This window comes from Vidua chalybeata, chromosome 7, assembly GCF_026979565.1.
Source record: "Vidua chalybeata isolate OUT-0048 chromosome 7, bVidCha1 merged haplotype, whole genome shotgun sequence".
NCBI lineage: Eukaryota > Metazoa > Chordata > Aves > Passeriformes > Viduidae > Vidua > Vidua chalybeata.
Genome location: NC_071536.1, coordinates 2,705,789 through 2,729,217, shown reverse-complemented (window position 1 = coordinate 2,729,217; position 23,429 = coordinate 2,705,789). Strand labels below are relative to the sequence as shown.

Here is a 23,429-nt window from a genome sequence, read left to right as displayed (position 1 = left end):
CCCCAAATGCTTCCAACTCTGTAAAACATCGTGGCTGGAGCAAGCCTGCTTAAAAAGTCATCTGGCAGAGTCACATTCACCACCAGCTGAGAAGTTTGGCATAATTGTGAGACTAATCTTATTTTAGAAGCAAGGCAGGCTTAAACAGGCTCATGAGCCTGAACTGCTTCAGACTGCAGGCTAAAGGCTTTGAAATCAGCAATTAATTCTGACAACATTTCAGTCAATTTGGCTCACAGAATCAGTGCTGAGTTGGAAGGGACCCCCCAGGGCCATCGATCCAACTGCTGGCCCTGCACTGGACATCCCAAGAACCCCACCCTGTGCCTGAGAGCATTGTCTAAACACTTGTTGAACTCAGACAGGTTGTGTCGTAAGGCCACACCGATCTCTGATTCTGCTTGCGCCTCTCCAACACAAAAAAATGTTTGCCTGTAATAGGATAAAAGAGAAAAGGGGGAGGGGGGGCTACTCCTGTAATGTAATCACCACACAACACCTGTGAGGGAACAGGTAACTGCTGACCTGAATCAGCCAGCAGTCATCCTAAGCCTGGTGATTTTTAGAAAGAGAGAAGGAAAAATAGCAGCAGCAGCAGCATTAAAAACCCTTTTTCCTCTCAGGGCCTCACTTTCCCCTCCCAACCTTTGTCTCTTGTTTCTTTATTTTCCAGAGGCTGCAGGGCAGGGTTTCCCTCCCCCGTGTTTGCCCAGGGCTTAGCACAATGCCTGACCTGTCAGGCTCCCGGTGTGGCCAGGGGACCCTGAGCAGTGGCCCCTGCGTGCACTTCTTGTCACCAGCCCTGCAGCTCGGTCCCCTCTGCTGCGTCACAGCTGCCCGCGTGTCCAGTGCCAGGCTCCTTGAGCCCTGCTTCACATCCCCTTGGTGTCACAAACCCTGGGCACTTCCTCCAGCCCCCAGCACAGCCCAGCCTCATTTCTGACAAAGAAATACAAGGTGGGTTTGCAGTGGCAGCAGAGGTTCCTTCAGCAGCGTTTTAGCACACACGATTTAGCACTGGTTTAATCACACAGGAGTTTCCAAATGAGGTGAGGAAAGCTGGAGTCGGAGTCAAATGTTTTCCCTTCCACCTCCTTCCATCCATCAGGATAAACCAGGGAGACCCAGGCAGCACTGCACTACTGCAGCTTTAGCATGGGAAAGCAGGGGATATTCCTGAGGGCAGCCCAGAAAAAACAGGCATCAAAAAAAGCCAGGGTTCAGCCCATGCACAAATCCAGAGACAAACTGTGCCATGTCTTGGAATAACAGGAGTAGTGTTCCCTTTGGCAGTGAGTAAAACACAGAGACGCTCTGGGGGGAAGAAGAAAAGCCACACAAAGGTGACCCCTCTGATGCCAGATTCATCTCCTGGCTCAGGAGTGGCCTGAGGGACAGTTTGCATGCTCAGCACAAACCCTTCCAAGAAGGGCATGCTTCAGCCTTAAAACCAGTCCAACACCAGTAGGCAGGCTCACCTCAGCTGGACTCAAAACCAACAAGCTTTTCCAAGTGTTAGGAGAGATGGGTCGAGCAAATATGCAGAGTTAGAGGGCCCTACAATACTATAACAAGGCATGTACAATTTGGCAAGATTTTAAACATCTCTTTATAACTTCAGCAGGAGAAAAACCCCCTATGTTGTTAAGCTTCACTCTAAATAAGGAGAGCAGGCTTTATTTTTGAGCAATAAAAGTGAGATTTGAACTGGCAATCAGGCTATGGGCAAAACAAATTCTTAAGCCCATGTTTTAGTCTCTGTTTCTACTTTGTGGGAGTGAAGAGGAAGGACATCAGCGAGGAGTTAAAGCTCTGACCTTCCCTCCAAGCTGTGAGCTGCCAGAAAAGACTCTGGGGACTCTGGAGTTCAGTCACTTGATGTGCTTCTTCCTCATCCCATTACAGCATTGCTTGTTTTCCCCATAACACCCCTATTTGGGAGTTGCTATGACAATTTGTAGCATTGCTTACAGTGCTATATGCACAGAGAGATCAAGAGACAGCTTTCTTTCCCAGGATTTTATTTTCTTAAGCCTTGAATAAGAAAGTTAGGCTCATTACCTGCACTAATAGGTGAGTTAGAGGCTCTAATCCAACCTAAATCTGGTGGAATATCCTTGGGCACAGATACAGCCCAGAACAGAACAGAACTGAGCCTATAAGGTGGACCAGTGACAGTAAATAAAAACCCAGTGCATTCAAGGCTACACTGTCCTCCCCCTGCAGCATGTCAAAGCAATTTTGAGGGAGTTCACAACTTAATGCAAAGGGACACTGAGCAAATAGGCAAAAATTCCAAATGGGGACTTAGGGATCACACAGTGTCTGATTCACAGGCAGTGCTCTCCTTTGCTTTTAAGACATATCCTTGAAGTTACTCCTCCTGACTACCCCCTGAGCACGTTTGTCTCTAAAGCTGAAGGACTCCTCTGCTTCACAGCAGCTCTGCCAAGTCCCCCAAAAGGAGCTCTAAGCACCAGGCACAGCTCATCCTTCAGACTAGTCCAGAAGGATGCTCATTTGGGCACCAGTAAAACCTGGAATAACGATTTTAATCCCATTTTGGGGATGTGTACCCTCTATTTTTTAATCAGGGTGAAGCAGTGCAACACTCAAATCAGATTTCTGCTTGCCCTGTCCTGTTATCCAGTATCTGATGTCCCCATCCCATACCTACAAAACTTGGGGGTCAGGTCCCCAAGGTGTCAGTGACCCTGAACACAGCAGGTACATAGGGCTGTCAGCTACAAATTTATCACATTCACATCCACCTTTTCCTTCAGCACTTCATTTTCCAGTGAGCCTGTCCTTTTGCCCTCATGTACCCGAAACGCCGCTGTTGCAAAAGCCACAATCATCCCATAATATCCATAGTCTTAACATCTGACCCGCAGCAACCGTGCCTGCAATCATCCCAGTGCTTATCTGATAAACTGATGCTTTATGGAAGCAATTATGTCCTATCTGCAGTGCCTCATGGTAACGTCCTCCAAGGGCTGCAGCGCTCCAGCCCCCTCCTCTCCTCCCTCCACGAGCCATTCCCAGTGTAAAAAGAAAGTGGATATTAGCTGGCTCAGCAGGAGGAACCACTTGACATTCCTCAGTCAGAGGAGGCAGAGAGGGAGATTATTGTAAATCGGTCGCTTCTCGGCGCGGCGTCTCCGTGCAGTAACCTGCACGGGAAAGGCTCCAGCCCCAGCATCCCCAGGGCTCATAAATCAGCAGGATGGCTGTGGGGACACCCCACAGGGCTGGGCTTCCTCAGAGGTTGACAACCTCGCCACTATCCGTGAGAAATCACACAAAGTACGTACGGCACTGCGCCGTTTCCTCCTGCGCTGGAAAACCCGCGTGCCTCACATCCTTCCGTGTCCTGGCTCCAGCTCGCGCTGGCCTTGCTTGTCCCCATCTTCTCCCCTCGGCCGGGTTTATTCTGTTTATCTCCTGCACCTGGGTTAATTGCTGCAATTGACTGATACGGGCGGTGCAATGGGATGTAAATGAAGTAGGAAAAAAAGGGAAGGGGAAAGACCTGGGTGGGCTGCAGAAGCATTAGGAAAAGCAAGGCCAGCTGCATCCTGCAGAAAGCCAGGTCAGCTGAAGAGTATAATATGCCCTTTAAAACGTCAGTGGTGCAAATTCAATAGCAGGGTTTGGGGTTTGTTGGTGGTTTTGCTGACTGCAGCCCTGTCACCACCCAGGGTGTGCAGGGCACCCCACGCTCGGGGCACTCCAGGGCTGGAGTTTGTCCTGTCCCACCCCACACGTCCCTCTCACAGCACAAGCCTTGGGTCACTCTGACCTCCAGGACTGGGAATGATAAGATCAGCTCACAGAGCTCCAACATTTATTGTCATGCACAAACAATGCTAACATCTGTCCAGCTTTCTGGGCAGGATAAATAAACCAACACTCCCTCAATGCAAGGTCTGCTCTCATCTAACAAAGGCAGGGCCTTTTGCTGTTCTCATCCTTCTTTGAGAAGCTCTAGGAACAGCAAATTGGTTCAGCAAGGATGGGTCTAGACTGCACCATTGAGGCCTTCATTCCTAGGATTAAGGAGCAAGTCAGCTGTCCCTGTTTCCATAGCCACTGTTTTCCCCTCAGCAGGACAATGTGAATGAACTGGTTTTCTCCCAACACACCCAAGTCTCAGTGCAGAAGGAATTTCCTTGTTCTGTTCCTAGAGAGGCATTTTCAAAAATGTGGGATTTTTTAACACTTATCACTGCCAAGAGTCTCCATCTGGCAAAGGAGAGCAGGACCTAAAAATGTCTTCACTGCCACAGGTGTTATTAACACCTTTCCATGACAAACCTGCTGTTTGAGCCCTTCTCTGAATAAAAACCTCATGGCTCGTTTCTTCCTCCTTTAGGCTCATCCCCCAGGACATTCTGATCTGCTGTTCCCATGACAAGCCACTGACAGCCAGTCCATGCTCACATCAAAACTCCACCTATTCCTACCAAAACTACCAAGTGAGCAGCATTACTGCTCCTGGAAATGGAGATGGCCTGAGGTGACAGCGTCCATGCCACATAATCCCACAGCCACCAGACCAGATGTTTAGCAATTCCTTGGAGTGCAACGGTTGCTACCATAGAAATAAATCAAATTCTTTTCCTTACCTCACATTTGAATTAGGCCTACAGCTTCACTCCAGCATTGGCACTAACCCCACCCTTACCCTGCAGTTAACTCCAAGCAACCATTTCAGAAAGGCAGAACAGCTTTAGAAACATGAATTGGTCCTCATCCCAAAAATGCAGAGCCTCAAATAGTCCTTCCCCTATTAAAAGGAATTGGAGGGAGACACCTTTTCAATTAAACCATCTTCTCAATTAGCACAGCTGAATAAAACTCCTGGCACTGTTGGGGGTTGTAACTTCAAGCAATTGAAGGATGCTTCAAGCCTTTTAGAATAAAGCTGAAAAGCTTTAAACTCTTAAGCTTGTTGTAATAAAACAAACCCAGAAACTTCTGCTAATGGTTTCCAAAACAGTTTGTAGTTAAAAACCTCCTTATAAATGTAATGGCTGACACTTCCAGGCTTGCTTTGTGAGAAATCCACACCCACAGAGCCCTGGCGTCGCCGTGTGCTCACTCTTGCTTTCATGTCAGGTTGACACGAAATTCCCCTCTTTCCAACCAGCACTTACATCAAGATGTGGGCAGACACCCAGAGAGAGCTGGACACCATGCTCCAGAGAGAGAGAGAGGAGTTCCTCCAGCCACAGGAGGACCGTGAGAAAGTGATGAAGATGTTGGCCACTGCCTATGTCCAATACCTGGAAATCTTCCAGAAGCTGGAGGAGGCCCACGACCACCTCATCCACCAGCAGAAGCGGGCGGCGGTTCGGCAGGTGCTGGACGGGGTCATGGGCCGCATCCTGGAGATCAAGAAAGAGATGGTGGCCCTGGAGAACTCCGAGTGTCACTCCATGGACGGCATCCTGATGGAGCTACAGCGTGTCCCGGTAGGGCTACCTCCATTAGGAGCTGATTCATGGCAAAGATGGGCTATGTCTGAAGGTGTTTTATTTGTAACCCAGTCTGTAGGTGTTTTATTTGCTGCCTCTCTGGGGTCACCAGGAAATTTCCAAATTTTTCACAGCCCACGGATGTGATCTTGCATGCAGAGGGCAGGGAAAGGGTAACACACAGTCTGAGCGTGATCACAAAGGATTTCAGGGTTCTGGGACATTTAGTAAGGGATTCTGGGGCACAAGTTATTTTCTCCTGACACTTCCAGTTGAAAGCAGCGATATTGAAAGGAACAGATGGCTCCCCAGCTGGTGTCACCACCAGAATTTTGAGGGTTTTGACAGTGGAATGGCGTGTGCAGTGCCAGGAGTGCTGGCATCAGATGGCACTCACCTTTCTCAGCAAGGGAGGGCTGTCTTTGCCTGGGAGCAGGGAGGTGGGACCAGATGACCCTTGGTGGTCCCTTTCAATTTGACCCATTCCATGATTCCATATTACAACATGAATTTGTATTCACAGAATCCCAGAATGGTTTGGGGTAGGAAGGACCTCAAAGCCCATCCAGTGCCACCCCCTGCCATGGGCAGGGACACCTTCCACTATCCCAGGTTGCTCCAAGCCCCATCCAGCCTGGCCTTTGACACTTCCAGGGATCCAGGGACAGCCACAGCTGCTCTGGGCTGTGCCAGGGCCTCGGCACCCTCACAGGGAGGAATTCCTTCCCAATATCCCATCTAAACCTACTTTCTGTCAGTAATAACTTCTCAGCTTTGCTGTTAAGTGCCAGGAGCTTGACTGTGCCAGATTTTAATGTGGGGTGAGATAGCAAATGGGCCACTGATAAGTAAAGTGGAGTCCACTGCAGCCTGCCCTTCATGGCACGGTGAAATCAGCACCGTGAATATGACAATGAGGCCAAGGGTGGAAGCTGTGCTTTAGAAGCCGCAGGAAAAAAATGAGCTGGCAAAGAGGGTTACTTCTCTCGCAGACAGCTCCATCTATTGTCACATTCAGGTACCGCTGCTTTGCTAAAACCAGCTGAAATTCCTGCTTTTTTGTAGCATGGCAGCTCCGAGATAAATCGCCCGGTATCATTATAGCATCACTCTGAGATCTGCATCGTGTTTCTGTTTGCACATCTGCAAATTTAGGAGAGGATTTGCCAGGAATTTCCACCAGCCCTTTACCTTCAACATTAATCACTATTTAAAACTATTTTAAACTGAGTATAAACACATCTCCAGGGAAAACAATCCTTCAAATCATATTTTGAAATCCTTAGCACTGCTGTTTTCATGACTCAGCAGTAAATCCATCTGCAGCAAAAAGTTGGCAAGTCTGAGGAGTCATGCCTGACATCTCCTCAAAAACAAGCATAAATTCAAATTCCTGCACCACACCTTAATTTTAAGAAGGCATAACATACCTACCTACCACAAAAGAAATCAATCACTGAGGAGATTTTCATTTTTTTTCAAAGAAAACATTTTCCATGCTAGATAAGAATATAGATTTATGGGGTGTTCTTTTTAATAAAATATTAAAATATTCTTGGTAACAGAACAAAATTACTGGACAAATAATTCCTGTTTCTCAAAAAATATGCCCAGAAAGGATATCTCCAGTCATTCCTTTCCTTTTATTACCAATGCTACAATCCTGCAGGATTGAAGGCAGAGGACACAACGTTTATATCTTATGTGATGATATTGCCTGTTTTGTACTGTGTCACTGCAAGGCCAAGCTTTCCTATTTCTCCAGTTCTGTACCTCGTGTTTTTGTGCAGTTGCCTTCCAGCATCCAGTCACTCCATTTCCTGGGGTAATTGTGAAGGTATTTGGATCCATAAATCCCATGTGGAGCTGGGAGTGGCTAAAAAGCCACAAATTTGACTCCAGGTTAAACATCCCAAGCCTGACTTTTCAGTGCTGGGCCCCAGAAAAGAGACTGTGAAGAGAAGCAGGCTCCCCACCCCTTCCAGCCCTGGCACTGGGGCTTTGATCTCCTTTTCCCAGTGAGTAAAAGTCACAATCCAGAATCACTTGGAATTAAAGGCCAGGTGAGACATCAGAGATACTCCTACACCGACTCTGCTCCCTGGCAGCCTAAAAATCCTCTCATCCTACAGGAGGGTGTCCATACAAACCCTTGATTTCTTATACCTCCAGATTTTAATCCACCCAGAGTGATTTGCACTCAGAGTACAGGATATGATAATTTCCATCAACTACCAAGGGTTGTTGGAAGGTGCAAACAGGGAGCTTAGCAAGACAAATATTTAGAAACTTTATCAGATCAGACCTCTGCACTGATAAAATCATCAGGGATAAGCACAGCCAAACTCGGAAGCTTTCTTGTGGTGTCATGGTAGGGATGTCTCAGTGTGCAGCTGAGGGAATGGGGAATGAAATTGGGAGAAATGTAAATCAGTTACATCTTTTTAATTACAGAAATTAGTAAAGACAGGCACTTCTGGTCATGTCTGATTTTAAGAAGTGTCTGAGATACCACAGTCACAGGCAGACAGTTTGTCTGTAGCTCAAAATACCTATAAAAAACTCTAGAATTATGCTTTTGTTCCTCATAATGGTAAAAAAAATGGCAAGAGAACAGATCTATTTTTCATGTTGATTAAAACAAGAAGTGGGATGATCACACAACCAAAGGTATTCAGCTCGGTGGAAATCATGTTTAAATTTCTAGCAGCCCTGCCAAATATTTTAGCAATTTGATAATATAATTGAGCCATTATAAGAAGAAAGATTTCTGGGCTCACATGCTTCACAAACTGGGTTGATTTATTTGTTTTTGTTGAATTAGGCCTAAAGTAATTGAAAAATAACAGCAGCTGTTACAAAGGTCAAATTCCCAATACTCAAAAAAATATTCAACAACCTCTGTCCTTATTTTATTGCTTTGTAGAGGTGTTCAATTAATCAGTAACGTGATTTAAATACAGTCCTAAAAAGCATCTTGTGACTTTCTTCCTCCAGGAAGACATAGAAATCCCCATCCCAAAGTATTTCATTAAAGAAAACCTGGGAATCCTGCAGGACAGGGAGAAATACCTGCACGAGATTTTGCTGAATGCTGGTTTGCTGGAACAGGTAAATGTAGCCCATACCTACATATTGTGTTTGATTTGTTTAGTTCACAGCCACATCTGTCTGAACACAAGACACTGAAATGAGAAGTGCTTTTACAGCAGTGAGGAAGTAAAAGTGTGTTTACAGATAAGGCACAAGCAGAAAGAAACCTTAGATTTCCCTGTCAAACAATATCCAGTCACATCCCAAGGCTTGGTAAGACTGAAATGATTCTACTCTGCTTTCTGTGTGTGAGTATCAGAGAGAGCAGCACTTTGGCCAAGTCAGTGCTTTATTTGTCTAACTAACCCTCATCATGTAATTAGTCCTCCTGATGCCTTGAGAAGGCTGACCTAGAACAGAGACTAGATGGAATTAAGTATGAATAAAATGAATACAGTAGGGATTTATTAGAAGATCTCAATGGATCCACCTTGGACAGGACAAGAGTCCAGCCAGACCCACACCCAGGATGAACCAAAATGGTCACAGGGTCTCTCACTTTTGTAAGTTCTGGTCCATTTGCATATTGGAGTTAAATGTCCAGTTAAAGCTTTAGCCCATGAAATCCCATCCTTCTTGTTTTTCTCTCTTCAGTCCACATTGTTTGTGCTCTTGGGCCTGAGATTTGGATCTGTTGTCCCTGGTCCCCAGCCAGAGAAGGAATTGTTTTGTCTCTCTACTCTGTGTAGAGAGCTCACCATCCCCTAATATGAAGCTCAGAAGTGCACACTAAAGCAGCACAAAACCTGAAAAATATAAAAGCTAAAAGCTGAGACATCACTACTGAAACCAAGCTGTCCTGGCCCAGGATTCCTCACTGGAGCAGGCAGAACTCAGAGTTCAGGTCAGCACAACTGTTGGCATTCACTTGTTTATAACTTCTGAACAATGAGTGCAGTTTCCCCCGTGCAGCTACAGAGCTGCAGCTGCTGGGAGGAGCAGAAAACTGAGTTTTGGCAGAGCAAAAGTCATTACAGACAAGTACACGAGTGCTGCAGCGAAGGCTGCTCTGGATTTGATATACTTTTGACCTTTTGGGAGTGGCATGTTGACCTCTGAAGTAAACAACTCTGCCTACATGCCTGGATAACTTGGATTCATGGATGTTGTAGCCATAAGAGACAGTGATGATGGCCCACTTAGTCACACTGCTGCCCTGAATTCTCCAGCAGTGATTGTGCCTGTTTATCCCACAAAATACCAGAGGGAAAGTCCCCAGGTATGGAACAGCCCCAGGCAGACTGCAGAGACAGAGCACAGGCTTCCCTGCTGGAGGCTTTGCTGGGCAGCTGCAGAGCTCCCCTGTTTGAGTTCTCTGCTCTTCTGCTTGCCTGACCTTGCTCTGGGGAGATCCTGTTTCAGCACAGTTTATCCTGGAGCCTTTTTGCTTCCCAGAGTTCTGCTCTTGCCCCTTTCCAGCGTGGCATCCATTAGGGATGAGGTTGTCTCGTGAACAGCCAGCTCGGCCAGAGCACCAGGCTCTGGCAGGGTCCAGCTGTCCCTTGCCAGGCTGCTACAGGGAGCCAGGGGATTCAATAAAGAGCAATAAAATCACCTCACCCAGTGTAAATCCAGTGTCCTGTGCTGCACTTCCAGCTCACTCACCACTGGGATTGCTGCAGGGCTGTCAGCACTTCTGCACCTCATCCTCTCAGGAAATCCTGGCTGCTGTGTAACCAGCTGGAGCTCTCCAGTGTCCATGGCACTGCTGTTAGGAGCACTCCAACATAAATCAAAACCAGTGGAGCTCATCTCAGGAATCTGCTCTGCACATGGTTTATGTGATTCTGTTCAGGAAACCTATTCTGTGTAACTGTGTCCTAGAAAGCCCTGCTGAAAGTAAGTGCCACGCAATATAAATATAATAATTAAATATGAGCTGCCTCCAGCTGGGAGATGAACATCAGGAAAGAACACTAATTCAGCTTTTCCATAGGTTCTCAGGAGTGGGAAGGAGGAGTCCCTTCTGTTCTGATCCGTTTTTCCCCTCTGACTCAGAATAGCCCCTCCTTCCATTTTCATGGAAAGAACTATGACCCCAGCAGTACCTCCAGAACCCCTCCCTTCAGAAAAGGAAAGGAAAACATTCCACAGCCTAAGAAATTCTCCTTTTAGAAGGACAAAGCCCCATGGTTGTGTCTTTCTGCTCAAATGGATCAAGTTCAGCAGGACTGCATGAGCCACTGTGGCTTCCCAGCAAAGCAGGTTTTCCACATCACATATCCACAGGAGTCTCTGCTGTTTGTTTCCTAAGACACCATTTTCTAACTGAGGCAGGCAATTTACAAAACACAACTTTCCTTTGTTGATTCCCTTTTTTGGCTGTGCTGTTGAAGGAACCTGTCACGGCCATGACACTTGAGGAAGGCATTAAAGTGATCCAGGTGGCAGAACGGGCTCGCCAGGGCCGCGCCCGAGCAGCGTTCATGAAGAGAATTTACCTTGAAGAGAAAAGACAAAGTAAAAAAGAGGAGCAAGAGACAGGTAAAAGTCCAGATGATGCTGCCACTTGCATTCAAAAGGTGAGTTTCTTGTGTAGCAACAATTCTGGCAAAGCCAAATGACAATGTTTTGGTCACGAGAGCAGCTGTGGATAGAAACACAGCTCACACGATGGGAAAGTTTCTGAAATGATCCTTTTTAGGGTATCCAGCAAGGTGAAATACATCATTTAAACCACTTAAAAAAATGAGACAGGACCCTAGATGTAAGATCAATTGAACCAGTCCTGCACTGGCAATGCAGGATGACTTTGTAACTTACACGTTGTTTTTCCATTCTGATTTTTATGACCTCAGTTGCTCTTTCTGGCCTCCCCTTGGAATTCAGTGCATCTCTGAATTCATGCCTTTTTCTGTGATCTCCAGGGGAAGAGTTCATTCCATATCTAGAAAAAAGGACAGAGGGAGGTCAGTGCTAAATTCCACAAAGAGTTCTTGCACATGAATAATTCAGACAATTCAGCCTGATGAAGCAGTAGCTCAGCCTAAATCTTATGTCTGAACTTCATGAAGCAGTGACAGTTTTTAGAAGCCTCCCAGAGCAGCATGAGGGGATAACAAACCTCAGAATTTGTTTTAAAAAAAAAAAAGACTAGCAGATGGCAACCTGTTAAAAAGCAATAGTTTCAACTGTATATTGTGCCTTTCCTTCCTCTATTTGTTTTTTCCTGTGTCTGCCCCAGAAAAGGAAGCTGTACCAAGGCCCATTTATCTCATCAGAGTTTTGTTTACAATCCAGGTCTGGCGTGGGCACAGGCAGCGCAAGAAAACAGAGAAGCTGAGAGAGGAGGAAATGATATTTCTGGGCATGGTAAGTGGGGCTGTGCCTCCAGAACAGCAAATGCCACACTCTGTTTGTTCTTCAGGCTTTTATAATTCAGCCCAAGAGGAGAAATTAATTTCTACAATTCCTCCTATTTTAAAAGGAGTCTCCAAGGAATACAGAACTGAACTGAAATGATAAATGGCACAGGAGTAGCACAATTTGTCTTCTGCTGAATGGGTTTGTGCTGTCCATACATTCTCCAATGTGTGTGGCAGATGTGCAAACTGCCTGTGGAATATTTGCCCTGGGTTCCAGGGAACTCGACCCAGGCATGATCAGCAAGGAAATTTTATTAATCAGCTTTTCAGTCATGATTTCAAGACTGGTGAGCTGCCTTATGTCTGGAGTAGAATTCATGAACGCTGGAAAAGCCCTCTAAAATCATCAAGTCCAAGCACTAACCCAGCACTGCCAAGCCCACCCCTAACCCATGTCCCCAAGTGCCACATCCACACATTTTTTGAGCACTTCCAGGGATGGTGACTCTACCACTTAACTGGGCAGCCTGTTCCAATGTTTGACAGCCCTTACAGTGGGCTAAAATAATTAATTTTTCCCAATAATTAAATTAAAGAAGCAAAATCCTCTTCTCCCACCCTTTTGCAAGCCTCTGCCTGTGTATGTCAAGAGCAGGGAAGAGAAACCTAAGAACTGGCATGTTAATCCATCCATATTTCTCTAAGTCCATATAAAAATAATCAAAATCTTCCTCACATCACACTGCAGGGGCAGAGGGAAGTGAGCAGCTGCCCATGGTCAGTTAAATTGCACAGGGGTGAAAGAAAAAATCAAAGCACCCTTTCCACAAGGAATCTGTTCCTCTCACCTCCTTCCTTGCAACAAACACCCAAAAAACCAGAATAAATTCTTTACTGTTGACCTTTTTTTTTTGTCCCCCTCCATGGTTTTGGAGGCCCTAACAGGTGTCAAGCCTCACACAAGTCCAGCTGCAGTAGCATTGTTGGATTAAGTTTTTTTTTTTTTATTTATTTAGAGATGGGGTAACTCAGAGGTGTTTTAAAAACTTCTATTTTATTTTTAGTTTTATGTGAAGGGTGAGATAATGCAGATGTTATAATTTATTTTATAATTATTAGAAGCTAATTATTTCTTAATTATAATGCATTATAAGTGTATTCTTATATCAAATTTGAAAAATTTTCTACAAACGCATTTGTCACATAGCACAGCCCTTGTACCAAGCTCTAGTAAAGTTCTAGTACACATCACAGCAACATTCAGCACTGCTCTGCATTTGTTAAGTTTATTTATGCTTCCGTGTTCTACAGTTCTTAAATGATTAATTTATAAACTAATAATTTAATTTTGATTTAAAATACGCTCTCTGCTTTTCACAGGCAGTTTGGGGGATTTTCTTGCCCAGCAGTGGAATTGCCCTTAGCTGCTTTATAGGGTTCTGAAAACTGATTGTGCCTAGAGATCACATCTCACATCAGTTAAAAATAACATTAATATCTTGCCTTTAGGAAGAAAATGTACATTTACCTAAGCTTTGCCATGTTAAATACAGGTACCACCTTAGGGATTACTGCCTTTAGGATCTGCTGGTCTCTAACAGCTGAACAGATCCTTGGGTGTCAATTCTGTCTCTGTTTAAGACAAAATTCCCAAAGATTTTAACTAGTGCAGACCTAAATACTTGGGATGTACTGAAGATGAGTTAAAAACTGCACCTTTTGCAGAACAAGAGATTGTTTCCTGCCAAATCCCATGACGTTTCTGTCCTTAGGAAGGAAATCTAAATCTGGCATCAGTTATCTGAGGGTTCACAGCCAAGCCCTCATTTCATGGTGGCCAATGTGGGAGGAACTGGAAACTAGGAGGGGAACAGCCTGGTTTATGGGGAGCATAATGTAATCTATATCATCAGAGGGATGAAGGGAATTAAAACCAAACACATCGAGTGCATTCAGTTCCTGACCTCCATTTAAAAGCAAGAGAATTGATGTTTGCTCCTCTGCACTCTTGACTCATTGCTCTTTATCAAGTTTATAAACAAAGCATGTGGGGGGAAAAGAATTGATAACTCTAAATAAAATTTTTAAAAATCTGTTCTTCTTTACAGGGTTTTTATATTCCCTTGTCCTTTCCATGCTGCATTCCCTTCCCTGGTCTCCAAAGGAAGCAGACATTGGTTCCCACTGATAGATAGGCAGGGAGCTCCAAAGGTCAAGTCCCTTTGATGTATGAGCACGTCAGCCCTCTAAAAAATGACCACAGATCTTCATGTGTAAATATGTTGAATTTGCTTTTCTAATGCTGCACGACTTAGATAAATTAGAAGACCCAACCATCCATTACTCCAAGTCCATCCCAAAGGAGACTCGACTTTTGTTGCAATAAATATAAATTCTCTTATAATTAGGGCTTTTTTTAAAAAAATGTCTGTGTTACTTTCAGACAAAGACTGCTTTGCACAAAGAGTTGATCTATCTGAAGTTCTGTGTAAAAGATTCCTGGGAAAAATCAATTGTGTTGGCCTAAAAAATAGGAAAATAAGTGTCAAACCCAAGAATTGTCCAGTCTTTTGCTTAACTCAGTGTTATTTTCTTTACCCTCTACTTGCTTCACAAAAAATTTATGTATCTTTTCTGGAATTCGATTCTATTTCATCTTTTGCTTGATGATGGAGAACAAGCCTATGGTAGAGAGATTTTTCTTGGCTCAAAAGTAAAGCCTCATTATTATTATTATTATTTATTAAAGCCTAATTGCAGAAACAGCATGATCCCCTCAGCACACGTTCTCCAAAGCCCCGATAAATCACACTTTGCAGTCCCAGTTTAATTTGTGAAGAGAAGCAAGCCTCCTAAGAGCACATATATCTTGATAACTGTATCCTGAGCTGCTTCCTGATCTTCCTCACATTCCTGCCACAGGGCTGTTTACTGCCAGCTCCAGCACGACCACCAGAACCACTGCTCCAGGCACGGGGTTGTGTTTAAACCACACTGATGTGGCAAGAAAACACATTGAGCTGTCAGAAAACACAGACGTGCTGTCTGAGCAAACCTGCCTTTCCTTGCTCTGTTTTACCATCCCAGCTCAATTTAACTCACCAGGTTTTTAAACTGCTCTGTTCTTCTGGCATTTATAGATTCCCTGTCACTAAAAACCCCGTTCAGAGGTTCTGATTGTTGAATTTTGCTGCAGAGCTCAGTGCAGCTGGCTGTGTGACCTGGCTTTTGGCAGCTGCTGTGTCTCAGGGTAGTGCAGAACTGCCCGAGCCTGGTCCTGGATCCCCCCTCAGCACTCTCCTGCAGGAAGTTATACTTTTAATCTTAGAGCACAGGCTCCTGGAAAGAGGAAAGGCTGGGTTTTACCTAAAACATTGGGATAAACAGTTTGCCATCAGACTGATTTATGAGAGGGTAGGAGGGTGTTGGGGACTGGAGGAACAGTTGGCTTAAAGCAATTAAGTGGGAAGAATGCAAAGGCAGCATGTGCCCAGGTGGCCAAGGGCACCTGGGCTAATGTGACCAGCAGGAGCAGGGAGGGGATGCCTCCCCTGTGCTGGGCACTAGTGAGGCTGCATCAAGTGCTGTGTCCAGTTCTACCTTCTACTTCTCCAAATATTGTGGAAGTCAGACCAAAAAATTCCAGTCAACACTTTGGTAAGCCCTCTGTTGTATCTAGAGGAGTTAAAGTTTGCCACGTGCCTTATTTTGTCAGGATGTTCCAACACTGGCAAGTAAAAGTTTTAATTGGACCTCCTGAGAATTTTGTTGTTTCTGCACTACCCGCAGTAAATCAAACTACCTTCCCTAAACCTGCTGAGCAGGAAATAGAGGAGTCCAGGAAAAAGCAATACAGAAAGACAAGTCTTTCTCTCCACCTGCAGTGCTCTGATGCATTTTCCCCCAAGCCTCTTCTCCACAGGCTGGGCTGACTCAGAACAGCCCCTCCTTCCATTTTCACTAGAAGAACTGCAATGCCAGCAGCACATCCAGAAAAGTAAACATTCCAAAGCTTAAGGAATTCTCATTTTAGTGGGACAAAGCCTCATGGTTCTTTCTGTCTTTTTTCTCAAATGGATACAGTTCAGCAGGATGCATGAGCCATGTGGAGCCACTGTGGTTCCCACTGCTGCATCAGGTTTTCCTCACCACAGCAGATCCAGCTTCTCCTAAAGGTCCTCAGAAAAACACATCTCCCAGAATATCAGACTTCCAAGACATTGCAGGATAAGGCAAACCCCAGTTTAGGGTCTCACAGCTGTGAATTTACACTTACACAGCTCTATCCTGAAATTCCAGCCCTTCCCAAAGAGTTAGTGGTGCAACACCTGCTGCTCTGTGATTCTCTTACGTGGTATTTCCAACATCCATCCTTCCTCCATATCCAAGGCCTGTCTGGATGGGGCTTGGAGCACCCTGGGCTAGTGGAAGGTGTCCCTGCCCTGGCAGGGGATGAAACAAGATGAGCTTTAAGATCCCTTTCAACCCAAACCACTCCATGATCCTTTTCACATGAAAGGGTCTGTGTGGTGTTAAATAAAATGCTGTTCTCTCCTTCTTACCTCTTTTAAACATACCCAAATTTAGGCATGTTGTCTTGGTTGACGCTTTATTTATATCTGAGAAAACAGCCTGCCAAACATTCCTCCTTCTCTGAATTCCTGATAAATATAATTCATTTCATCCAGTCAGAAAAAAAAAAAAATCAGCATTTCCCAGAATAGCTTTCTGTGTAAACATTATAGACTATGGCTAAATAAATATTACACAGGATTTAACAAACTACAAACTCCATCAAGTGAAATTTAAAATATTTCATCAGCTCTTGAGAGTGGGCAGCTACAGCAGTGGTGCAGATCAGGCCTGGTTTTGCCAAGTTTAAGATTAAAATGACTTTGCTTGCCTGGGTGTTAGCACAAAGTCCTCTGTTATTTCACATCTCAGCAGTGATGACTAATCTGTCCTGTTTTCAATAGAAATTTTAAGCCTGCTCATTTTTGAAACAGAAAGACTCTGGGAAGAAAGAATGCGAAATAATTTGGCTTTCATTGGCTGCAGTCATACTAACAATGAAGTCACTGCCTTTCCGAGCCCAAAACATGCTTGCCATGTTTAGTCAAGTTTAACAGCGTGCCCAGGTATAATATCAGAAATAAACAAAACCAAAATGATGTAAACTCATCTGGCTCTGCATGTAAACCTTTTGTCCACTTCAAATTTTCTTTATCTTCCTAAAAGGTGTTACATGTAAATATATTTCTAAATATGTATGATAGGAATCTCGAAACCAACCATTTCCAGTATTTTTTTAGCAAGGCCTCCTACTACAAATGCTTTGTTTGAATGCATATGACAATTACTTTAATTGGCAAAGCCATTGGAGTGAGTCAGAGAGTAGGGAAGCTTTAATGAATGCAATATATTTTGCTTACTTGTTCCCTTTTTTTTGTGCCTAATTTAGGAATTCAGCCATATAATTGATGTGGCTATCACCATTTGTGTACCGTGGAACCTCTATTAATGCAATTTTCATTTGGGGGGTTGGAACTGGATGGGCTTTAAGGTGCTTCCAACCCAAATCATTCCATGATTTTATGATTCACAAGATAAGAGACCTCTTTAAAAATCTATTCTTCCCTCAGCCAGACAAATTGTATTGAGGAAATAAAGCAAGGACATAGCTCAGTCCTATAGCAAACTTTTAATTGCAGTTTGGATCACAGTTCAAAATTCAGCAGAATCGTATCACAGAATCACAGAATGATTTGGGCTGGAAGAGACCTTAAAGATTATCTCATTCCACCCCTTGCCGTGGGCAGGGGCACCTTCCACCTGAAGAATAATAGTTTTAAGTAAAGAACAAGACCTCAGCTGCTCTGATAGTAAATTATTTTACTCTACATGCCTGTGAAATCCCAATGTATAAAAAAAATCATTTCATTTTCACTATTGGTTAAAATAAGTAACTATTACAACTACTTGTTTTAAAAATATTTGGAAATAAAGCTTCTCCCCCAGAGAAGCAAACTGTAAATGTACTGAAAAAAAAATCCTACACAACTGGTCCATCTTTTGAAATCTTACCATTAGGGGCGATGCTGGCTGAGGCAGAACATTTCCTGAAGCCCCATAAAACCACAAAGCATGTGCTTCAGCTCTGCTGTTCCAGGCCTACGACAAGAAGCTGTCCTAAATTAAGTACCCAGTAATAAAAGCTGCAGTAAATCTACCTCTCAGGCATAATAGGGACATTGGCCTTCCGACGTGGAGTGAAATGAAATGTATTTCTTTCACTGCCCTCCTGATGGAACAATTGAGGAGCAGTTAGTTCCACAGCAGGGCCTCCTCCTCCTCCTCCTGTGTGAGGAAGAGCAGCCCCAAGCATGCTCAGCCAGCCTGCACACCTCCAAGTGCTTTATAATGAACAGCAAAGGCTCTGCTGGGGAGCTGACTCAGCACAGGCAGGGCTTTCCAGCCAGGAAAGGGATGTGAGCAAGCAAAGCCCCGAGGTGGGAAGGGAACACAGACACAGTTCTGTGCAACCACGAAGTGCTTTGGTTCAAATGGGCCTTAAAGCCCATCCAGTGCACCCCTGCCATGGGCAGGGACAGCCACAGCTTCTCTGGGCACCCTGTGCCAGGACCTCCCCACCCTGACAGGAGGAATTCCTTCCCAATATCCCATCTAACCCCACACTCTGTCAGTTTGAACACATTCCCCCTTGTCCTGTCACTCCAGGTCCTCTCCAGGTTCCTTGTAACCCCTTCAGATACTGGAAGGGGCTCTGAGGTTTCCACACAACCTTCTCTTCTCCAGGCTGAACATCCCTCACTCCCTCACCCTGTCCCCAAATGCAAGGTTCTCCAATCCCCTTATCACCCACATGGTCCTTCATCCCACTGACTCACCTGGGAGCTGTAGGAAATACCTTCTCCCTCCTACTGGTGCATCATCCCCTTCCCTAAAACCTAAATTCTTTTGGGGAACGAGTAAAGAGCAGAACAGAAGAATCTTAGCAGCACACTCATGACTGATGAGTTGGAATAAAATTCTCTTTTAGACAAATGTCCATTTTGCCTTATTAATTTAAACAAGGATTTTAAAGACAAAGCCCATCAAACATTAGATAAGCCTTTTAAGTTAATGGACCATGTAGTCCTATTTTCCCACAAACTCAGGAATCTTCATAATATGTCCTATTTTTACAGCAACATCAATTATTAATATGTATACTTTTGCTGACAGAGGACCACACTAAAAATGTGAGTTTCGTTATCCAGTTCTGGGTCATTAACTGTGAAAAGCTTGTAAATATAATGGTTTATTCACATGGGAAGCCTTCATTAAGATGCATTATTCTACATCTGATGTGGCAGCATTGCATTATCAAGTTCACTGTCTCCATCTAATATTTGTAATTTGTTTCTAAATGAGTTGCTGTTTGTAGGGCAAGTTAACAAATTTGAATTTCACATGGCCAGAGAAATTTCTTAAAGATGGGAAAATGCTTCTTCCCCCAAGGAAAAGCTATTTATTAGCATCTTCCTGGAGAATGCCTCCCTTTGATTCAGAAGCAGGAACATTAGAGGCGCTGAGAGAAGGGATGTTAGAAATAAATTGGCTTTTGTCTTCCTTCCATGCACATTAGAGGGCTGTGGAAGCACACTCAGGATAACTTCAAAGCTCCACAAGAGCCATGTGGAAACATGGAAAGCTCTTCCGTGATGCTGCAAGGCACAGGTCACAGGCTGGCCAGCAGGGATTCCAGCATTCCTGCTGGAGCTGTTGGAGTTCATCCTCCCTCTTGGCACTCTCCAGCCATTTCACTTCCTATTCCCTCTTGCGTCTTCAGATGACCAAAACTTTTTCAGACCTGTTTTCTTCTGAGTTCTGCTCATTGGCAAGAGAACAGAACCTCCAGCAGGGCTGTTGGAAAGATTCCGTCTCCTTTTAAAGGCCCAAGAGCACCTGAAGATGAACACAAGGCCCCAGGTTGTGCAGTTGGCTCCTCATTCCTGAGACAGGGTTAGGAATGTGTTAAGCTCTGAAGCTGGTGAGGTTTAGGGTGACACATACTTCTGTGATTAGGTCAAGAACACTGTGGGCAAAATAAAACAAGTTTAACAGAGCAGCTTCCTTCAGCTGCAAAGCTGGAAGGTATCACCTATGCTATTCGGAGCTTATTTTCTTTTTTTCAAGGGTTTTAATAGTCTAAAACATTTTATATCATCATTTACTCAACAGAAGAAAAGCATTTTCTATGAAAATTCTTGACAAATGGTAGAGAACTGACAGTTCCATCCTGTGGACATCTTGTTACATCTCTTCAGCAGCTCCCGCTGGCCCCCTGTCTATATTTAGGTTATGTTGCTAAATTCCCTTCCACACTTAGTTTTGTCTAGTTCCTCCTCTTATTCCCTCCCTACTTTATCAAATAATTCACATGATCCATGCACATGCTTGGATCAGTTCTTCTAGTCCAAGGAAGCTGTTTTTAGGATAGTCCCCATTTCACTTAGCTCACGTACACATAAATTCTTCTGATGTCACCTCATCCTTGTTTTCCTCAAGTCCATTCACTTTTTGTTTACATGACTGCATTGATTTCAAAGTGACAGAACAGAAAGCCAAGCCAGCTGTACATTCACCTGTGCTGTTTTATTTCAAAATCAAATGCCCATGGCATGATGTCCTCACTGCCAGTCAGTGACTTCCTCCTCGTTCTCCTCTCCCAGAGCAGGAGCCAGCCTTGCGTTCCTGACACGTGCTGGCCTCCAGCTCTTCCCTCATGGACAGGGCACACTGTGTGAGTTCCACACCAGCCAGCCCTGAGTCCTTCAGGCCTCATTTCTCACAGCCAGCTGTGCTCTTCATGGCCTGCCCCCATCACAGCTGGAGCGTGTTACTGCCAAACAAGAAATCAGGAGGATTGGGGGAAAAGAGGAGAATACAGCCTTATCAACTTGCCCTGTTCTCTTTCATGCCTTTCTTTAGGGAAATACTGAAGGGGAATGGCTGGGGAGTCTTGTTCTAGAAGTAATTCCTATTTCTTCTGTTTTCTTGTAGTAAAACTGTGGAATAAAATAAAATAAAATAAAATAAAATAAAATAAAATAAAATAAAATAAAATAAAATAAAATAAAATAAAATAAAATAAAATAAAATATTCTCATAAGCTGTCCTGCAGGTTTATGTCTGTCCTTCAGCCTTGGTGCTGAGTACAGCTGATAAACTCCTGTTAGCAGATGCATTGATAACTGAATGGTGCTCAGACAGGGAGCTGCACAAATATTTACCCAGGGCTCGGCTGGGTTTTGCCAACCAGAACATATCCCATGGCCTTGTTGTTATCAGCATCTGAGCCAGCTGGTTCAGAGCTACCTGGGCTGTGTCCACAGCAGCTTCATGACTCTGGGCTCAAGTGTAGATATGGGCTGTAGCACCTTGCTTTTTGAGATAAGAATTTCCTACTGCTGATCCCACACTGGCACCTCGTGTTCGCCACTTCAGTCAGCTCTTACCTCGTCTGGCTGTGGGACTGCTGAAAGGGAGGCTGCATGAATTCACAGTGGGACAAGCTGGTCGTGCAAGGCTCCCTCTAGATGCAGTGGAGAGCAGCTCAGAGGAGCTGCAAAGGTTCTGGGGTGGCAGGGAGGAGCTCTGCTGCCTGTGCTGCTGCTCCCCACTTTGGTCTGGTCCCACTGGCCACCCCTTCCCTTGCTGTGGCGCTGGCCCTCAGCTGCTGCTTGGCTGGCTGATCCACCTTGTTATAGTGGGAAATGAGTAACTTGAGGAGGTGGGAGGAGAGGAAAAGACAAAAGGGATTATTTTCCATTTTTTAGGGAATTGAACTGGTTCACAGCAGGGTCAGGTGAGTGCCAGAGCCTGAGCAGGAGAAGGGAGAGATCATGCACCCAGCAGTTCAGGTGGTGCAGGAGCTGACCCTTCCCTGCTCACCTGGGGGCATTTCACCTTTAAATGTTCAGGCTGTGCTGGAGAGGAGCCTGTCTATATCACCACAGATAAGCCTTCTAAAGCTGCAGGCATCCTCCTGCCCATCTTCTGGGAGTTTCTCAGGAGTCCCCTGAGGATTGCTGTAGGGAGACCAACAGAGGAGTTGGTTTTGGGTCTCAGTCTGGAAAATAGGCCTTGTGGGGGCTCCTCTGGTTTGCAAAGGAGCACCGAGAGAGCAGCACCACGTCTGGCTGTCCTGGGCTTTGTTTAACATCAGCAAGGCAGACAGTGGTGAAATACAAATAAACACTGTCAATAGTAGCTGTATTATACTCGTAAATAGGTGCTGGGGAAGATTGGAAACACTTGACTTCCCTGAGAACTGGGAATTGAGCAAAGGTAACATCTCAGGGTAAAAGGCAGCACTTGGGGTCACATATTCAGGGAGGGAACATGTGCAGCCACCTTTCAGAAGCACACTGCTGTTCTTATTTCCTCCTGAACATTTTCTCCCTGGTGGCCTTGCCCCATTCCTGGAGCACAGTGCGAGTCACACGTCCCAGATGCAGTAAATTGCTTTCCTGAATGGGGCCTGTGTGCTTGCTTTGGACACTGTGGGATCCCTCTGGGTGCTCGCTGAAACCAAAGTTGCTTGGCACTTATTAGTGATTTTTGGAACCTGGTGGAAGCATGGAAAAACAGGGAATAACAGTTCTTAAATATGAGCTGGCCAAAGCTTTGACAGAGATTTTTGTCATTGCGGGAGGCCTCAGGATTTGGGACTTGGAGCACACCAGAAAATACATCACCAAAGCAAGAAGAATGCATTACTGAACCAGTCTGAGATGTGCCAGATAAGGACAATTTCTATATGCTCTGAAGTTGAAAGGCCAGAGCAAAATGATATTGGTTTTTATTCATGCAAACCAAGCTTTTGTTCACATATGCTGCCACCTATGTCAGTCACTAACTTTGAAAAGAAATAAAATTATACTACAAAACCAGATTGTCATATTTTCTCCTCTTTTCCCTTCTTAAATTTGTCATACACCATAGGACAATATGATTTATAATTTCCAAGTACACGAAAAAAAACAATTTGTTCCAGAATTAAGAAAACCTAAAACCACAAAGCCAGTTCACAAGTTAATTTTTGAAATAGATTTTTCTCTACACTTACAAGGTAGCAATAGCTCATAAAACACTGGGAAAATCTTAATTTTCTCAATGATTGTAAGCTGAAAAATGCAAAGTTTCAGCCCACCCACACAGATGGGTTTTTTCATGCTTCTGTATTTAAATACCATAAAGACTTTCATTTTTCTCCCTCACACTACATGTGTAAAATCAATCACAGAGCAGAAATTATTGTAAGACTTGAAACTGGCTGAGAAGCCCTTCTTTCCAAGGTTATCAAATCATGGGAAACTTGGGGAGCTGTGATTTTTTGTTGTAGTGTTTCAGGGGGGTTGTTTATTCCTTTTTGTTGTTGTTGTTCCTCAAGGGAAGTTGATTTCCTAAAGGAGTCTGACCAGCTGCAACAAAATACCAGGAAACCACTGACCAAGCGGTGTGCATATAAAAATTACAGTGCACA

At 44.5% G+C, this 23,429-nt stretch overlaps 1 protein-coding gene across 4 annotated transcripts in view; it reads left to right on the top strand.

The window, feature by feature from the left end:
• Positions 1 to 23,429, top strand: part of IQCA1 (IQ motif containing with AAA domain 1) — a 102,193-nt gene that overhangs the window by 5,784 nt on the left and 72,980 nt on the right. For 2 of the 4 annotated variants that reach the window (XM_053947732.1, XM_053947731.1), the window contains exons 2-6: positions 4,376 to 4,519; positions 5,153 to 5,477; positions 8,478 to 8,591; positions 10,910 to 11,095; positions 11,814 to 11,885. In XM_053947732.1, the coding sequence (XP_053803707.1) occupies positions 4,376 to 4,519; positions 5,153 to 5,477; positions 8,478 to 8,591; positions 10,910 to 11,095; positions 11,814 to 11,885 (841 nt within the window). The remainder of the gene's footprint in view (positions 1 to 4,375; positions 4,520 to 5,152; positions 5,478 to 8,477; positions 8,592 to 10,909; positions 11,096 to 11,813; positions 11,886 to 23,429) is intronic. The other 2 variants (XM_053947735.1, XM_053947734.1) reach the window with 1 other exon arrangement.